At 42.8% G+C, this 14,616-nt stretch overlaps 1 protein-coding gene across 2 annotated transcripts in view; it reads right to left on the reverse strand.

Moving 5' to 3' along the window:
* LOC121580544 (far upstream element-binding protein 1) overlaps window positions 1-13,161 on the reverse strand; it is a 36,224-nt gene extending 23,063 nt beyond the window's left edge. Inside the window, exons 1-4 of one of the 2 annotated variants that reach the window (XM_041895483.2) lie at window positions 12,981-13,161; window positions 12,273-12,366; window positions 3,467-3,502; window positions 1,936-2,031 (exon numbers count right to left, since the gene is read on the reverse strand). In XM_041895483.2, the coding sequence (XP_041751417.2) occupies window positions 1,936-2,031; window positions 3,467-3,502; window positions 12,273-12,366; window positions 12,981-13,070 (316 nt within the window). In that variant the 5' untranslated portion in view covers window positions 13,071-13,161. Of the gene's footprint in view, window positions 1-1,935; window positions 2,032-3,466; window positions 3,503-12,263; window positions 12,367-12,980 lie in introns of both variants that reach the window. The other variant, XM_041895482.2, reaches the window with a different exon arrangement.
* Window positions 13,162-14,616: the final 1,455 nt, after the last annotated feature.

The following is a 14,616-nucleotide window of genomic DNA, read 5'->3' on the forward strand; positions in this document are numbered from 1 at the left end:
AACCAACCCCCATCTATTATTCTAACCAACCCCCATCTATTATTATTCTAACCAACCCCCATCTATTATTATTCTAACCAACCCCCATCTATTATTATTCTAACCAACCCCCATCTATTATTATTCTAACCAACCCCCATCTATTATTATTCTAACCAACCCCCATCTATTATTATTCTAACCAACCCCCATCTATTATTATTCTAACCAACCCCCATCTATTATTATTCTAACCAACCCCCATCTATTATTATTCTAACCAACCCCCATCTATTATTATTAGTACAACCCCCATCTATTATTATCACCACCAACCCCCATCTATTATTATTATTATCACCACCAACCCCCATCTATTATTATTATAACCAACCCCCATCTATTATTATAACCAACCCCCATCTATTATTATAACCAACCCCCATCTATTATTATAACCAACCCCCATCTATTATTATAACCAACCCCCATCTATTATTATTATTATAACCAACCCCCATCTATTATTATTATTACCAACCCCCATCTATTATTATTATTACCACCCCCCATCTATTATTATTATTACCACCAACCCCCATCTATTATTATTATTACCACCAACCCCCATCTATTATTATTATTACCACCAACCCCCATCTATTATTATTATTACCACCAACCCCCATCTATTATTATTATTACCACCAACCCCCATCTATTATTATTATTACCACCAACCCCCATCTATTATTATTATAACCAACCCCCATCTATTATTATTATAACCAACCCCCATCTATTATTATTATAACCAACCCCCATCTATTATTATTATAACCAACCCCCATCTATTATTATCACCACCAACCCCCATCTATTATTATTATTATCACCACCAACCCCCATCTATTATTCTAACCAACCCCCATCTATTATTCTAACCAACCCCCATCTATTATTCTAACCAACCCCCATCTATTATTCTAACCAACCCCCATCTATTATTCTAACCAACCCCCATCTATTATTATTCTAACCAACCCCCATCTATTATTATTCTAACCAACCCCCATCTATTATTATTCTAACCAACCCCCATCTATTATTATTCTAACCAACCCCCATCTATTATTATTAGTACAACCCCCATCTATTATTATCACCACCAACCCCCATCTATTATTATTATTATTATCACCACCAACCCCCATCTATTATTATTATTATTATCACCACCAACCCCCATCTATTATTATAACCAACCCCCATCTATTATTATAACCAACCCCCATCTATTATTATAACCAACCCCCATCTATTATTATAACCAACCCCCATCTATTATTATAACCAACCCCCATCTATTATTATAACCAACCCCCATCTATTATTATAACCAACCCCCATCTATTATTATAACCAACCCCCATCTATTATTATTATTACCAACCCCCATTTATTATTATTATTATTATTATCATAACCAACCCCCATCTATTATTATTATTATAACCAACCCCCATCTGCACGCTGTGTGGTATGTTAGAGCTCTGTTGCCATGACAGCATTGGGTTAGGGCCGGGTAGGTCAAATATAAGACAGGAGAGATTTCACAGTAAGCAATGTTCCTGGAGTTTTGTGGGAGTTTATAATGACGAAAAGTAGCTAAGAGCCAACCGCTCTCATGCCAGGTCAATGAACAGAGCAGCCCAGGCAGAGCCGTTGGATACTGCACTGAGTGGAGCAGCTATTAGATTTACTAATGGAGCAAATTACAGTATCTGGTTTCGGGCAGGGCCTTACATTTGGCAGAAGCAATCGGGCCAGGGTAGGGCCTGAACGTAGAGGGCCAGGGTAGGGCCTGAACGTAGAGGGCCAGGGTAGGGCTCGGGCAAGAAATTCATGCAGGGCTCTAGTGTGTGTGTGTGTGTATCCGTGTGTGTGTGTACTTACTGAATCCAACCATTCCGTCAGGGACCTTGAAATCCTCTGAAGACGATCGAGGACCACCCCCTCCCATTCCTCCCATACCCATCGCTGCTGAGAACGCTGCAATGAGGAAACCAAAGACGAATCAGATACAAGAGGACCACTGATGAAGAAACCCCCTGGTGTTGTTGGTAAAATACCCAGAACTGATGGAGGCTAAACCTAAGCAGATAATAGGGTCCTGTCCAGGTGTACCAATTGGCACCCTAATTCACTACAGAGTAGGGGTGGGAATTGCCAGGGACCTCACGATACGATAATATCACGATACTTAGGTGCCGATGCGATATGTATTGCGATTCTCATGATTCTATATGCATTGCGATTCCATACTGTGATTTTATTGTGATTTAATGTTCTAAACATCTTGCTCACTATATGTCTGCTGAAGAGGGACAAGAGAGAGCCATGAGAAAATTAGTTTTGATCAATCATGGAAATAAGTGCTCACGAAAAAAAAAAAAAAGATGGAGAACAAACTATAGAATGGAAAATACCTGAGTTTTGACGCAGGTACAGACGACTAGCACTAGCTAACGTTACCTACCAATTTGTATCTTTTTTCAAATTGATACTCGAGTCAAAAGAATCCATATAATATTGTCCAAAATAATATTGCGATATGGAACTAAATCAGTTTCTTTCCCACATAACTACTATATAGGGCACTACTTTAGACTACAACCTTTGACCTTGTGGCCCTGGTCAAACGACCTACAAAGTGCCACAGGTTGTCAAGTTGAAGACCTATATCTTAAACTTGACATGCAAAACATTTTGGGACTGTACCAACAAAAATACCAAAAGAGTTTGAGTGAATTGTTCCTTTAACCAACTGGTCCTTATGGGGTTTTTCTAGACAAGAGGACCTATGCATGTCCTTTAACAGTGAGCCAGAGATACTAGTGAAAGGGGAGAAAATCGATAGTTCCATATCAGGATATTATTTTTGGCAATATATTGTATCGTTGACAATATCTCAATATTATTTTGACGCTAATTTGCTGCACCAGAACTCGAGTATTTTTCCTTCATAGCTTACATTTACGTCATTTAGCAGACGCTCTAATCTAGAGCGACTTACAGTTGAGTGCATACATTTTTTTATATATATATTTTTATATATACAGGCCCCCCGTGGGAATCGAACCCACAACCCTGGCGTTGCAAAGCGCCATGCTCTACCAACTGAGCTACACGGGGCTGTTTTATCTTTTTACCAAAAAAATAGGAAGCCATTTTGTTCTCAGCACTTTTAGCTCCATGACTGATCAAAGCTTGTTTTCTCATGTCTCTTGTCACGCTGCAGCAGACATACGGTGAACAATATGTTCACATAAGTCGCTCTGGATAAGAGCGTCTGCTAAATGACAAACGTAAAATGTAATGCATATAGAATTGTGAGAATCGCAATAATGTCGTATCGGCACCTAAGTATGGTGATAATATTGTACCGTGAGGTCCCTGGCAATTCCCAGGCCCAAGAGATACTCACAGTCATTGGGTGCCACCTTCTTGGTCTCTGGTTGGTCTGTAAGCAGAAGAGGAGACTGTCGTTAACATTTTTTAAATGTTTAGTCATTTAGCAGACGCTCGTATCCAGAGCGACTTACAGTTAGTGAGTACATAGAAAAAATATATATATATATATTTTTTTTTCCATACTGGCCCCCCGTGGGAATCGAACCCACAACCCTGCCGTTGCAAACGCCATGCTCTACCAACTGAGCTACATCCCATTAAGTCATGCAGACAGTCACTGCCCTGCCAAGCGTCGTCAGAGCTGGGAAGGGCCATGGGGTGTTCATACTTATGTAGAGAAAATTGCCTTGTGACATTACATCAATACCTGTGCAACATGGCACAGACATAGTATTTTCCAGAAACACATGCCTTAGTAACTACTGTATTTATAAAATCCATTTTAAAAAAGGACACAAAAGCAAGGGATCACGGTTTATGGCGTAGGCTCCAATCCCCCTGCTAAATGCAAAGCTTTCAAGACAGAGAATTAAAACAGACCATTGCTGTAGAAAAATGGGACATATCTGAATACACGACACAAGGGATTTTATCCTACCTAAAAGGAATGTGGAACTAAACCAAGTCAAGCATGTTGTGCCAAGTCTATAAACAGCATTGAACAAAAAGTAAAAAACTTTAAAAAACTGTCAGGAAATCATTTAACTGTACCAAGCACACTCTAACCAGGCTATATCATACTGTATATATGCCATCTCATACTATACACAATGCCTTATTCTATAACACAATACAGTACCACAACTGGTGTGATGTTTAAACAATTCAGTTGACCTAAGTGCCTAATGGTTATTTATCAAAATAATAATAATAAGCCATCATGTGCGCATAAATGTTTACGTATGGGTGGTCCCGGGGATCGAACCCACTACCCTGGCGTTACAAGCGCCGTGCTCTACCAATTGAGCTACAGAGGACCACAAAATAGCCTCCAACACCACAAAAGGGCCTGAGAAAGGAGAGCTCATCGCTTCCCGATGGGTTGTAGTGTTCAGACTGGTCCAAGAGGTAGATAGCAACACCAGTGTTTCTCCATACAATACAGGCGTGTGCAGTTTAGCATAGGATTGGGCCATATCAACCATTGTCCTATCATGATTAATTACCCAGAAAACATTGTGCTATATGATGCATCACCCAAACAAAATTAAAATAATTATTTTTTGCTAAAATCACCGTTGGGCTGTATCGCGAAATGTATTTATTTATTTTTTATTTAACCAGGTAAGCCAGTTGAGAACAAGTTCTCATTTACAACTGCGACCTGGCCAAGATAAAGCAAAGCAGTGCGATAAAAACAACAACACAGAGTTACATATGGGGTAAACAAAACATAAAGTCAAAAATACAACAGAAAATATATATACAGTGTGTGCAAATGTAGCAAGTTATGGAGGTAAGGCAATAAATAGGCCATAGTGCAAAATAATTACAATTTAGTATTAACACTGGAATGATAGATGTGCAAGAGATGATGTGCAAATAGAGATACTGGGGTGCAAATGAGCAAAATAAATAATATGGGGATGAGGTAGTTGGGTGGGCTAATTTCAGATGGGCTGTGTACAGGTGCAGTGATCGGTAAGGTGCTCTGACAACTGATGCTTAAAGTTAGTGAGGGAGATAAGAGTCTCCAGCTTCAGAGATTTTTGCAGTTCGTTCCAGTCATTGGCAGCAGAGAACTGGAAGGAATGGCGGCCAAAGGAGGTGTTGGCTTTGGGGATGACCAGTGAGATATACCTGCTGGTGCGCATACTACGGGTGGGTGTTGCTATGGTGACCAATTAGCTAAGATAAGGCGGGGATTTGCCTAGAAGAGATTTATAGATGACCTGGAGCCAGTGGGTTTGGCGACGAATATGTAGTGAGGACCAGCCAACAAGAGCGTACAGGTCACAATGGTGGGTAGTATATGGGGCTTTGGTGACAAAACGGATGGCACTGTGATAGACTACATCCAATTTGCTGAGTGTTGGAGGCTATTTTGTAAATGACATCGCCGAAGTCAAGGATCGGTAGGATAGTCAGTTTTACGAGGGCATGTTTGGCAGCATGAGTGAAGGAGGCTTTGTTTCGAAATAGGAAGCTGATTCTAGATATAACTTTGGATTGGAGATGCTTAATGTGAGTCTGGAAGGAGAGTTTACAGTCCAACCAGACACCTAGGTATTTGTAGTTGTCCACATACTCTAGGTCAGACCCGTCGAGAGTAGTGATTCTAGTCGGGCGGGCGGGTGCCAGCAGCGTTCGATTGAAGAGCATGCATTTAGTTTTACTAGTGTTTAAGAGCAGTTGGAGGCTACGGAAGGAGTGTTGTATGGCGTTGAAGCTCGTTTGGAGGTTTGTTAACACAGTGTCCAATGAAGGGCCAGATGTATACAAAATGGTGTCGTCTGCGTAGAGGTGGATCTGAGAGTCACCAGCAGCAAGAACGACATCATTGATATACACGGAGAAAAGAGTCGGCCCAATAATTGAACCCTGTGGCACCCCCATAGAGACTGCCATAGGTCCAGACAACAGGCCCTCCGATTTGACACATTGAACTCTATCTGAGAAGTAGTTGGTGAACCAGGCGAGGCAGTCATATGAGAACCCAAGGCTATTTAGTCTGCCAATAAGAATGCGGTGGTTGACAGAGTCGAAAGCCTTGGCCAGGTCGATGAAGACGGCTGCACAGTACTGTCTATTATCGATCGCGGTTATAATATCGTTTAGGACCTTGAGTGTGGCTGAGGTGCACCCATGACCAGCTCGGAAACCGGATTGCATAGCGGAGAAAGTACGGTGTGATTCGAAATGTACGGTGATCGGTTTGTTAACTTGGCTTTCAAATACTTTCGAAAAGGCAGGGCAGGATGGATATGGGTCTGTAACAGTTTGGATCTAGAGTGTCACCCCCTTTGAAGAGGGGGATGACCGCGGCAGCATTCCAATCTATCTCTGGGGATCTCAGACGTTACTAAAGAGAGGTTGAACAGGCTAGTAATGGGGTTGATGTCGGCGAATTTCGACAATGACCGCGGCATGCTATAACTGGATGAATCGTGACGAAAGATAATGTTGTTGAAAACCTGGGCAGAGGTTAACTGCAGGGAAAGATAATGTTGTTGAAAGCCTGGGCAGAGGTTAACTGCAGGGAAAGATAATGTTGTTGAAAGCCTGGGCAGAGGTTAACTGCAGGGAAAGATAATGTTGTTGAAAGCCTGGGCAGAATCTTAAGAGTCAGAAAAATTATATTCTTAACTTTATAATTCATAGGTTACATTATCAAAGCACGACTCGCCTGTGCATGTGAAAATACCACTAACATTTATCCCGCTTCCCTGCACAATCTCTTAATGCTGCCTATATAGAGTTTAGGTAGAGAATGTGTGATCAACAAACCGTATGAGAGCAGATGTGGATATTATTGAAAATGTAACAGAGTTGGTCCCCCGTTAAGAGACCTTGATATTTCAACAATTCTCTTCATCTCCTCGTTATTCATGAGCTGATCTGCAGGCCTATAAATCAACAACTCGATTTGACTAAATAAGAGATATTCTGTCATTCGTTGGAGGTCATCAAGGTTTAGCTACTTGTCATTTGACTTTAGTATTATTCGACAACACTATAAACCTACTACCAGGCCTACTGCTGAAACGAATTAATGGAGGAACATGATAACACTCTGAATTTATGAACAGCCCGTTTCGCTATTCACAACAATGTCATTGGTGATCAAAGTGAATCTATCATTACTAAATATCAGTTTAACGTGCTGCGAAATCTTGACATAGTGGCAAGCTGTAGCTACAATCTTATTTGGGGAGAACCCTGGCATAGTGACCATATCGTGGTTTTAAAATGGTCACATCAGATTTTTTGCTGTATTTCCCGGGATGAATATGAATTATTCCCGGTATTGAAACTTGGTAGAGTTTTCGGGAAAATATTCCTATCGAGTACTACAGCACTGGTCATCAGGGCTGGGAGACGCTTCAAATTAATTTGATTAAAACAAATGTACGTTTTAGTGCGATATTGCAAATGCACGTATCACAAGAATCAAGTTTGTCCGCTTGCTCTCCTGTCGTCTCCTTCGCTCCGTTCTGTGCGGTGCACCTTCCCAAAAGAGATGGAGACATTTCACTGTGAGGAGGTAACCTTTAACCCCTTTCTCTCAACTACACAGAGGTTCTAGAAAACGTATGCTCAGTTTGTCGCAATGGGGTACCACAAGCAGCATTTTAGACAAAGACTGTTATACTAGCCATCTAGTCTTTTTTTTTTTTTTTGTCATTTAGCAGACGTTCTTATCCAGAGCGACTTATAGGAGCAATTAGGGTTCAGTGCCTTGCTCAAGGGCACATCGACAGATTTTTCACCTTGTCGGCTCGGGGATTACAACCAGCGACCTTTCGGTTACTGGCACAACGCTCTTAACCACTAAGCTACCTGCCGCCCCATTTTTATAAATGTTCAATAAGCATAAAACAATTAATGAATTTGCCAACTTTTTCTTGTATTATCTGGCTACTCACTAGCATGAGGGCTTGTATTATCTGGCTACTCACTAGCATGAGGGCTTGCATTATCTGGCTACTCACTAGCATGAGGGCTTGTATTATCTGGCTCCTCACTAGCATGAGGGCTTGCATTATCTGGCTACTCACTAGCATGAGGGCTTGTATTATCTGGCTACTCACTAGCATGAGGGCTTGTATTATCTGGCTACTCACTAGCATGAGGGCTTGTATTATCTGGCTACTCACTAGCATGAGGGCTTGCATTATCTGGCTACTCACTAGCATGAGGGCTTGTATTATCTGGCTACTCACTAGCATGAGGGCTTGTATTATCTGGCTACTCACTAGCATGAGGGCTTGTATTATCTGGCTACTCACTAGCATGAGGGCTTGCATTATCTGGCTCCTCACTAGCATGAGGGCTTGTATTATCTGGCTCCTCACTAGCATGAGGGCTTGTATTATCTGGCTCCTCACTAGCATGAGGGCTTGTATTATCTGGCTCCTCACTAGCATGAGGGCTTGTATTATCTGGCTCCTCACTAGCATGAGGGCTTGTATTATCTGGCTCCTCACTAGCATGAGGGCTTGTATTATCTGGCTACTCACTAGCATGAGGGCTTGCATTATCTGGCTACTCACTAGCATGAGGGCTTGTATTATCTGGCTACTCACTAGCATGAGGGCTTGCATTATCTGGCTACTCACTAGCATGAGGGCTTGTATTATCTGGCTACTCACTAGCATGAGGGCTTGCATTATCTGGCTACTCACTAGCATGAGGGCTTGCATTATCTGGCTACTCACTAGCATGAGGGCTTGTATTATCTGGCTACTCACTAGCATGAGGGCTTGTGTTATCTGGCTACTCACTAGCATGAGGGCTTGTATTATCTGGCTACTCACTAGCATGAGGGCTTGTATTATCTGGCTACTCACTAGCATGAGGGCTTGTATTATCTGGCTACTCACTAGCATGAGGGCTTGTGTTATCTGGCTACTCACTAGCATGAGGGCTTGTATTATCTGGCTACTCACTAGCATGAGGGCTTGTATTATCTGGCTACTCACTAGCATGAGGGCTTGCATTATCTGGCTACTCACTAGCATGAGGGCTTGTATTATCTGGCTACTCACTAGCATGAGGGCTTGTATTATCTGGCTACTCACTAGCATGAGGGCTTGTATTATCTGGCTACTCACTAGCATGAGGGCTTGTATTATCTGGCTACTCACTAGCATGAGGGCTTGTATTATCTGGCTACTCACTAGCATGAGGGCTTGCATTATCTGGCTACTCACTAGCATGAGGGCTTGCATTATCTGGCTACTCACTAGCATGAGGGCCTGTGCCTGGGTCCAGTGTTAAGACCTGTGCTCATTTTCTATAATGCAAAGAAGTTAGTCATTATTAGTGAATGTGCATTATGCATGCATGGTTCAGGTTAAATGTTACAAAAAGAGCATTTATATTGCAAAAAAAGCAGCCTGAACTATTTCGATAAATTAATTAAATTATTAGTGGGTCTTATGGTTGTGGAAGGGTTCTATTTTACTTCGCTATCACTTCACAAGCCCTGAATTAGATTGCTGACTGTTTTCAATGCAGTGTATTTAACCCTTAAATTGTACAAAGCTTATTTAGAGAATACATAAGAGATAGTGAACCACCCATAAGAAAATAAAATGATTTAATGATTATTATGCCAATGATAATGTTTATTGCTAATAGCATACCTGATAATATGGAGAATGCATAGGCTATATACTGTACATGGCCCAATATGTTAAAATCGTTTTTACCAATGTGTTAAATGGGCTAATATCTGGGAGGAGGAAATTCTATTCTAGATGGTGTCAGCATATTTATTTTTCATTCATTTTGGAGTAGAATGTCCTTTTAAAAAGTCTCCAGAACTGAGCTCCTCAGTCCTTCTACATAAGAACTATAGGAGAGATCACCTCCAACCCCCCTCCGCGACCTTTCCCCTCCGCGACCTCCCCCCCACAATTTTCCAGAGGTAACACTGGACCAACGGTAATTTTTTTCCTCACTGGCCCGGTTGGGTAAACATCTAGTGGCCCGAACACGGTGTAGTTCTTAAATGCATTGGTGTGATGCAGGGACTACAGGTTGGCTTGCTCTCTATATTCAGCTATTAAATAGGCTACGTATGGTTATTATTATATGTATTAAAAAGCAGTGTAATATAATTCAGCAATCCAAGTCATTCTATTCTTTAGAAATGCATTGTATTAATTGCATTCATTTCCCCCCTTCAAAAATATGTCATTTTGATTCGATTTGAAAATAAGACGTCCCCTTTAAGACAAACTTTCCATAAGAGATAGACATGGCTACAGTAGGCTAATCAAGACCCATGCTAGGTGTGTTTTTATTTTATTTATTTTACTTTCTTTGTGCATACTATCAACAGTTGCCAGCATATTGCTAGTGTGTTCACTATTTGTGGTCCTCTGTAGCTCAGCTGGTAGAGCATGGCGCTTGTAACGCCAAGGTAGTTGGTTCGAACCCCGGGACCACCCATACACAAAAAAAAAAATTATGCACGCATGACTGTAAGTCGCTTTGGATAAAAGCGTCTGCTAAATGGCATATTATATTATATTTAAGGTTTACTTTTGTAAATCCCTTTCCCCCCAAAAAAAGAAATAAGCTCAGTGAGTAGATTGATGGGTGCTTCTTTTTCCTCTGGATAGCTTGCATGTGCTGTGTGAAGGCATCAACTCACGTACTGCTCAAGAAATGACTCGCGGGAGCATGGTGGTGCTTGAATGAACGGCAAATCATATTGCTCAAATACAAATATCATTACATTTAAAAAAGGTAGTCTTCTACGGCAAAAAATGCGCTGATGAGATCCACTGGCTAGATATGTTTTTACTGGCCCCGGCAGGCCATCGTTAATGTCGGACCCTGCACACAAAATAAAATAAATGAGCCAGAAAAACGATTTAGACTCATCGAGTGGCGCAGTGGTCTAAGGCACTGCAACTCAGTGCTTGAGGCGTCACTACAGACCCCCTGGTTCAATTCCAGGCTGTATCACAACCGGCCGTGATTGGGAGTCCCATAGGGCGGCGCACAATTGACCCAGCGTTGTTCGGGTTTGGCCGGTGTAGGCCGTCATTGTAAATATGAATTTGTTCTTAACTGACTTGCCTAGTTAAATAAAGGTAAAATAAAATAAATAAAAAATATGGGATGTACATGTGGTAGAGTTAAAGTGACTATGCATAAATAATTAACAGAGTAGCAGCAGCGTAAAAAGATGGGGTGGGGGGCAGTGCAAATAGTCTGGGTAGCCATGATTAGCTCTTCAGGAGTCTTATGGCTTGGGGGTAGAAGCTGTTGAGAAGTCTTTTGGACCTAGACTTGGCACTCCGGTACCGCTTGCCGTGCGGTAGCAGAGAGAACAGTCTATGACTAGGGCGGCTGGAGTCTTTGACAATTTTGAGGGCCTTCCTCTGACACCGCCTGGTATAGAGGTCCTGGATGGCAGGAAGCTTGGCCCCAGTGATGTACTGGGCCGTACGCACTACCTCTCTGTAGTGCCTTGCGGTCGGAGGCCAAGCAGTTGCCACACCAGGCGGTGATGCAACCAGTCAGGATGCTCTCGGTGGTGCAGCTGTATACATTTTTGAGGATCTGAGGACCCATGCCAAATCTTTTCAGTCTCCTGAGAGGGAATAGGCTTTGTCGTGCCCTCTTCATGTATCAGTATGTTAGTGTTTTGTTAATTGTCATGTTTCATGATCCTGTCATGTTTGCAGTGACCCTTGTGCATTTACATTTAAGTCATTTAGCAGACGCTCTTATCCAAGGGCACAGACAGATCTTTCGCCTACTCAGCTCAGGGATTAGAACCAGCGACCTTTCGGTTACTGGCACAACGCTATGTGTTTAGACATTCATACATTGCATCTGTCTTCCAGGAATAGTGTTCTCATCAGGCATTATATGACTCATATGGAAAAAGGAATAGCTACCAACACTTTGTATTTTCTTAAACAACGTTTTCCCGCTGCACCGAAAACGAACCACGACCCCAAAACAACAATACATACCGAACCATGGGTTTGGTGTACTGTTACACCCGTACTGGCTTGACAAGGGAGTAGGCAAAAGAACAAACATATCTGAGTCCAGGTTTGGGGGATCAGACAGGCAAGTGATGGATCAATTTAGATATTAAGGTATGAAAGGGGGTCGCCTACCGTACTCACCGGCATCTTCAAGGGGTCGCTTCTGGCCTCCATAGCCAAACTCACTGCCTGAGGGCGCGGAGGGTACGCCGTCCCCCCCAATCTTTGCCGCGATCTGAAACACAAAAGTACTCAGTTCCAGCGAAATCTAAACGTTGAGCTAGGCTCCTCGACAACACCACAACTTCCGTAGTTTACTAGCTAAGTATTTTTCAGTGGGTTTTCAATTTAGGTTAGCCGAAACTTGCATATACTGTAGAAACTAGTTAGTTAGCGCCGCGTAATTTAGCTAACTACGCAGAGTTAAGAGGGCATGGGGTGCGTTTTTGGTTCATTTTACACAATCACACTCCAGAATGCAACAGCATTTTTGAACAATACAATTGGGACTTTAAAAAGGCCATATGGTTAGCGTAGGCTGGCTAACGCTAACTTGGTTAGAGTTTTGTTAACTACAACCCCATTATTGAAAATGCAATCAATATGTAGGTAGTTGATCAATCCCACGACGACCGAAAACACGTTGAACCAGATAGCTAAATTAGTTAACAATACCTGGTTAATTAGCTGACTAGAAACCAAGTAAGCTACATTCCTTTGGCTTTGTCGGACACCCAACTTCCGAAGGCCGCAAATCGGCTCGTCGGCAAGTTCCCGAGCTGGAGGTTTGGGCTTCACGACTATCAATTTCAACGCCTTTAGCTAGCGATGTTATATTATTTATCTTACCTGTCTAGCTCGCTGAAGGGCGTCTTTAAAAGCGTCGTTCATTCCTGCGCCATTTCCCGACGGTGGAGCCACGTTTGAATAGTCAGCCATATCTGTCGCAAATTCTCAAGTCCGGAGAGAGAAAATGGCCGTTCTCATTGAAAATGATCCTGGCACCACATGCAGAACAATGACACAGATATTTCACCGGATGTAAAAATGTGAAGCATCCGCTTGGCGTTTACGCTCACAAATATGGTAGTGAGAGGAAGCCCATTGGCCGGCGGTGGGAGAAGATGGATTTTGGCCAACATCCTGCAAGTTTTTCATCGATAGAACATTTGATCTCAAGACAGCTTTCTGTTCCCAAAACTAGAATATGTTATGAATAGAGTGGACTAAGTTTTGTAGACTTTACCCTTTGCAAACGTTTTTTTTTAAATCGCGTTGTTTAGAAGGAGCGCAAATGCGAATTGAGTTACTGCACACGCGCACTTCACAGAGGAGGCGTTCCCTAACGGAATGCTAAAACGGGCCAATAGGATCTCGCAAACTTGTGCTTGGCTGCGCCCACCTCCTTGCTTGGCTCCGCCCACCTCCTTGCTTGTTCTGCCCACCTCCTTGCTTGGCTCCGCCCACCTTCTTGCTTGTTCTGCCCACCTCCTTGCTTGGCTCCGCCCACCTCCTTGCTTGTTCTGCCCACCTCCTTGCTTGGCTCCGCCCACCTCCTTGCTTGGCTCTGCCCACCTCCTTGCTTGGCTCCGCCCACCTCCTTGCTTGGCTCCGCCCACCTCCTTGCTTGGCTCCGCCCACCTCCTTGCTTGGCTCTGCCCACTATGACTCATTTGTTCCCATTGGAAACGACAGGCTGTGGTCTTGGTTGAGTAATACCCATATTTGCTGGCGCTGTGTGCGTGCTGCGAACTGGCTCTGTCATGAGTCCATCAAAGAAGGAGGCGGAATTCTTCTTCTTCTGCTGCTGCTGCTATGATATCAAGGCGGTCCGCAAACAAACGTTTAAAGTGCATGCGGCCACTTACTGTGCTGGAATATACGATCAATCATGATCTGTCCAATCATAAAAATAAATATGCCATTTAGCAGACGCTTTTATCCAAAGCAACTTACAGTCATGTGTGCATACATTTTTGTGTATGGGTGGTCCCGGGGATCGAACCCACTACCCTGGCGTTACAAGCGCCGTGCTCTACCAGCTGAGCTACAGAGGACCACTTAAATCCCTACAAACTTCTACCACACCCTCCCCCCAAAAAATATTCCCAACCCCCCCTACCCAATTCAACTTTATCTATATCATGTTGAAACACTCCACCCTTAGGATTATTCAGCATGTCAACAACCATTTCGACAGTAACGTCTGTTACCCCCAATATATATTTTGCCATCTCCACAATAACCTTCAACCTGGCATTTCTGCTTTCCACAACCAGAGTCGTATTGATAACCTTACCAATAAAAGCTATCAACTTCATTATCAAAGTTTCCTTTGACACTGCACATTCGTGAGCATGAAGATTTCTGAACAGGTCTCGAAACCATACCAGGACCAGCAGAAGCACCAGCCCCGACAGCAGGTCCACTTACTACCGGAACATCCATGTAAGCTTCATCAGTCCGCACTGTAGTTCCAATAATG

Source organism: Coregonus clupeaformis, unplaced genomic scaffold (genome assembly GCF_020615455.1).
Source record: "Coregonus clupeaformis isolate EN_2021a unplaced genomic scaffold, ASM2061545v1 scaf0105, whole genome shotgun sequence".
NCBI classification, from domain to species: Eukaryota; Metazoa; Chordata; class Actinopteri; order Salmoniformes; family Salmonidae; genus Coregonus; species Coregonus clupeaformis.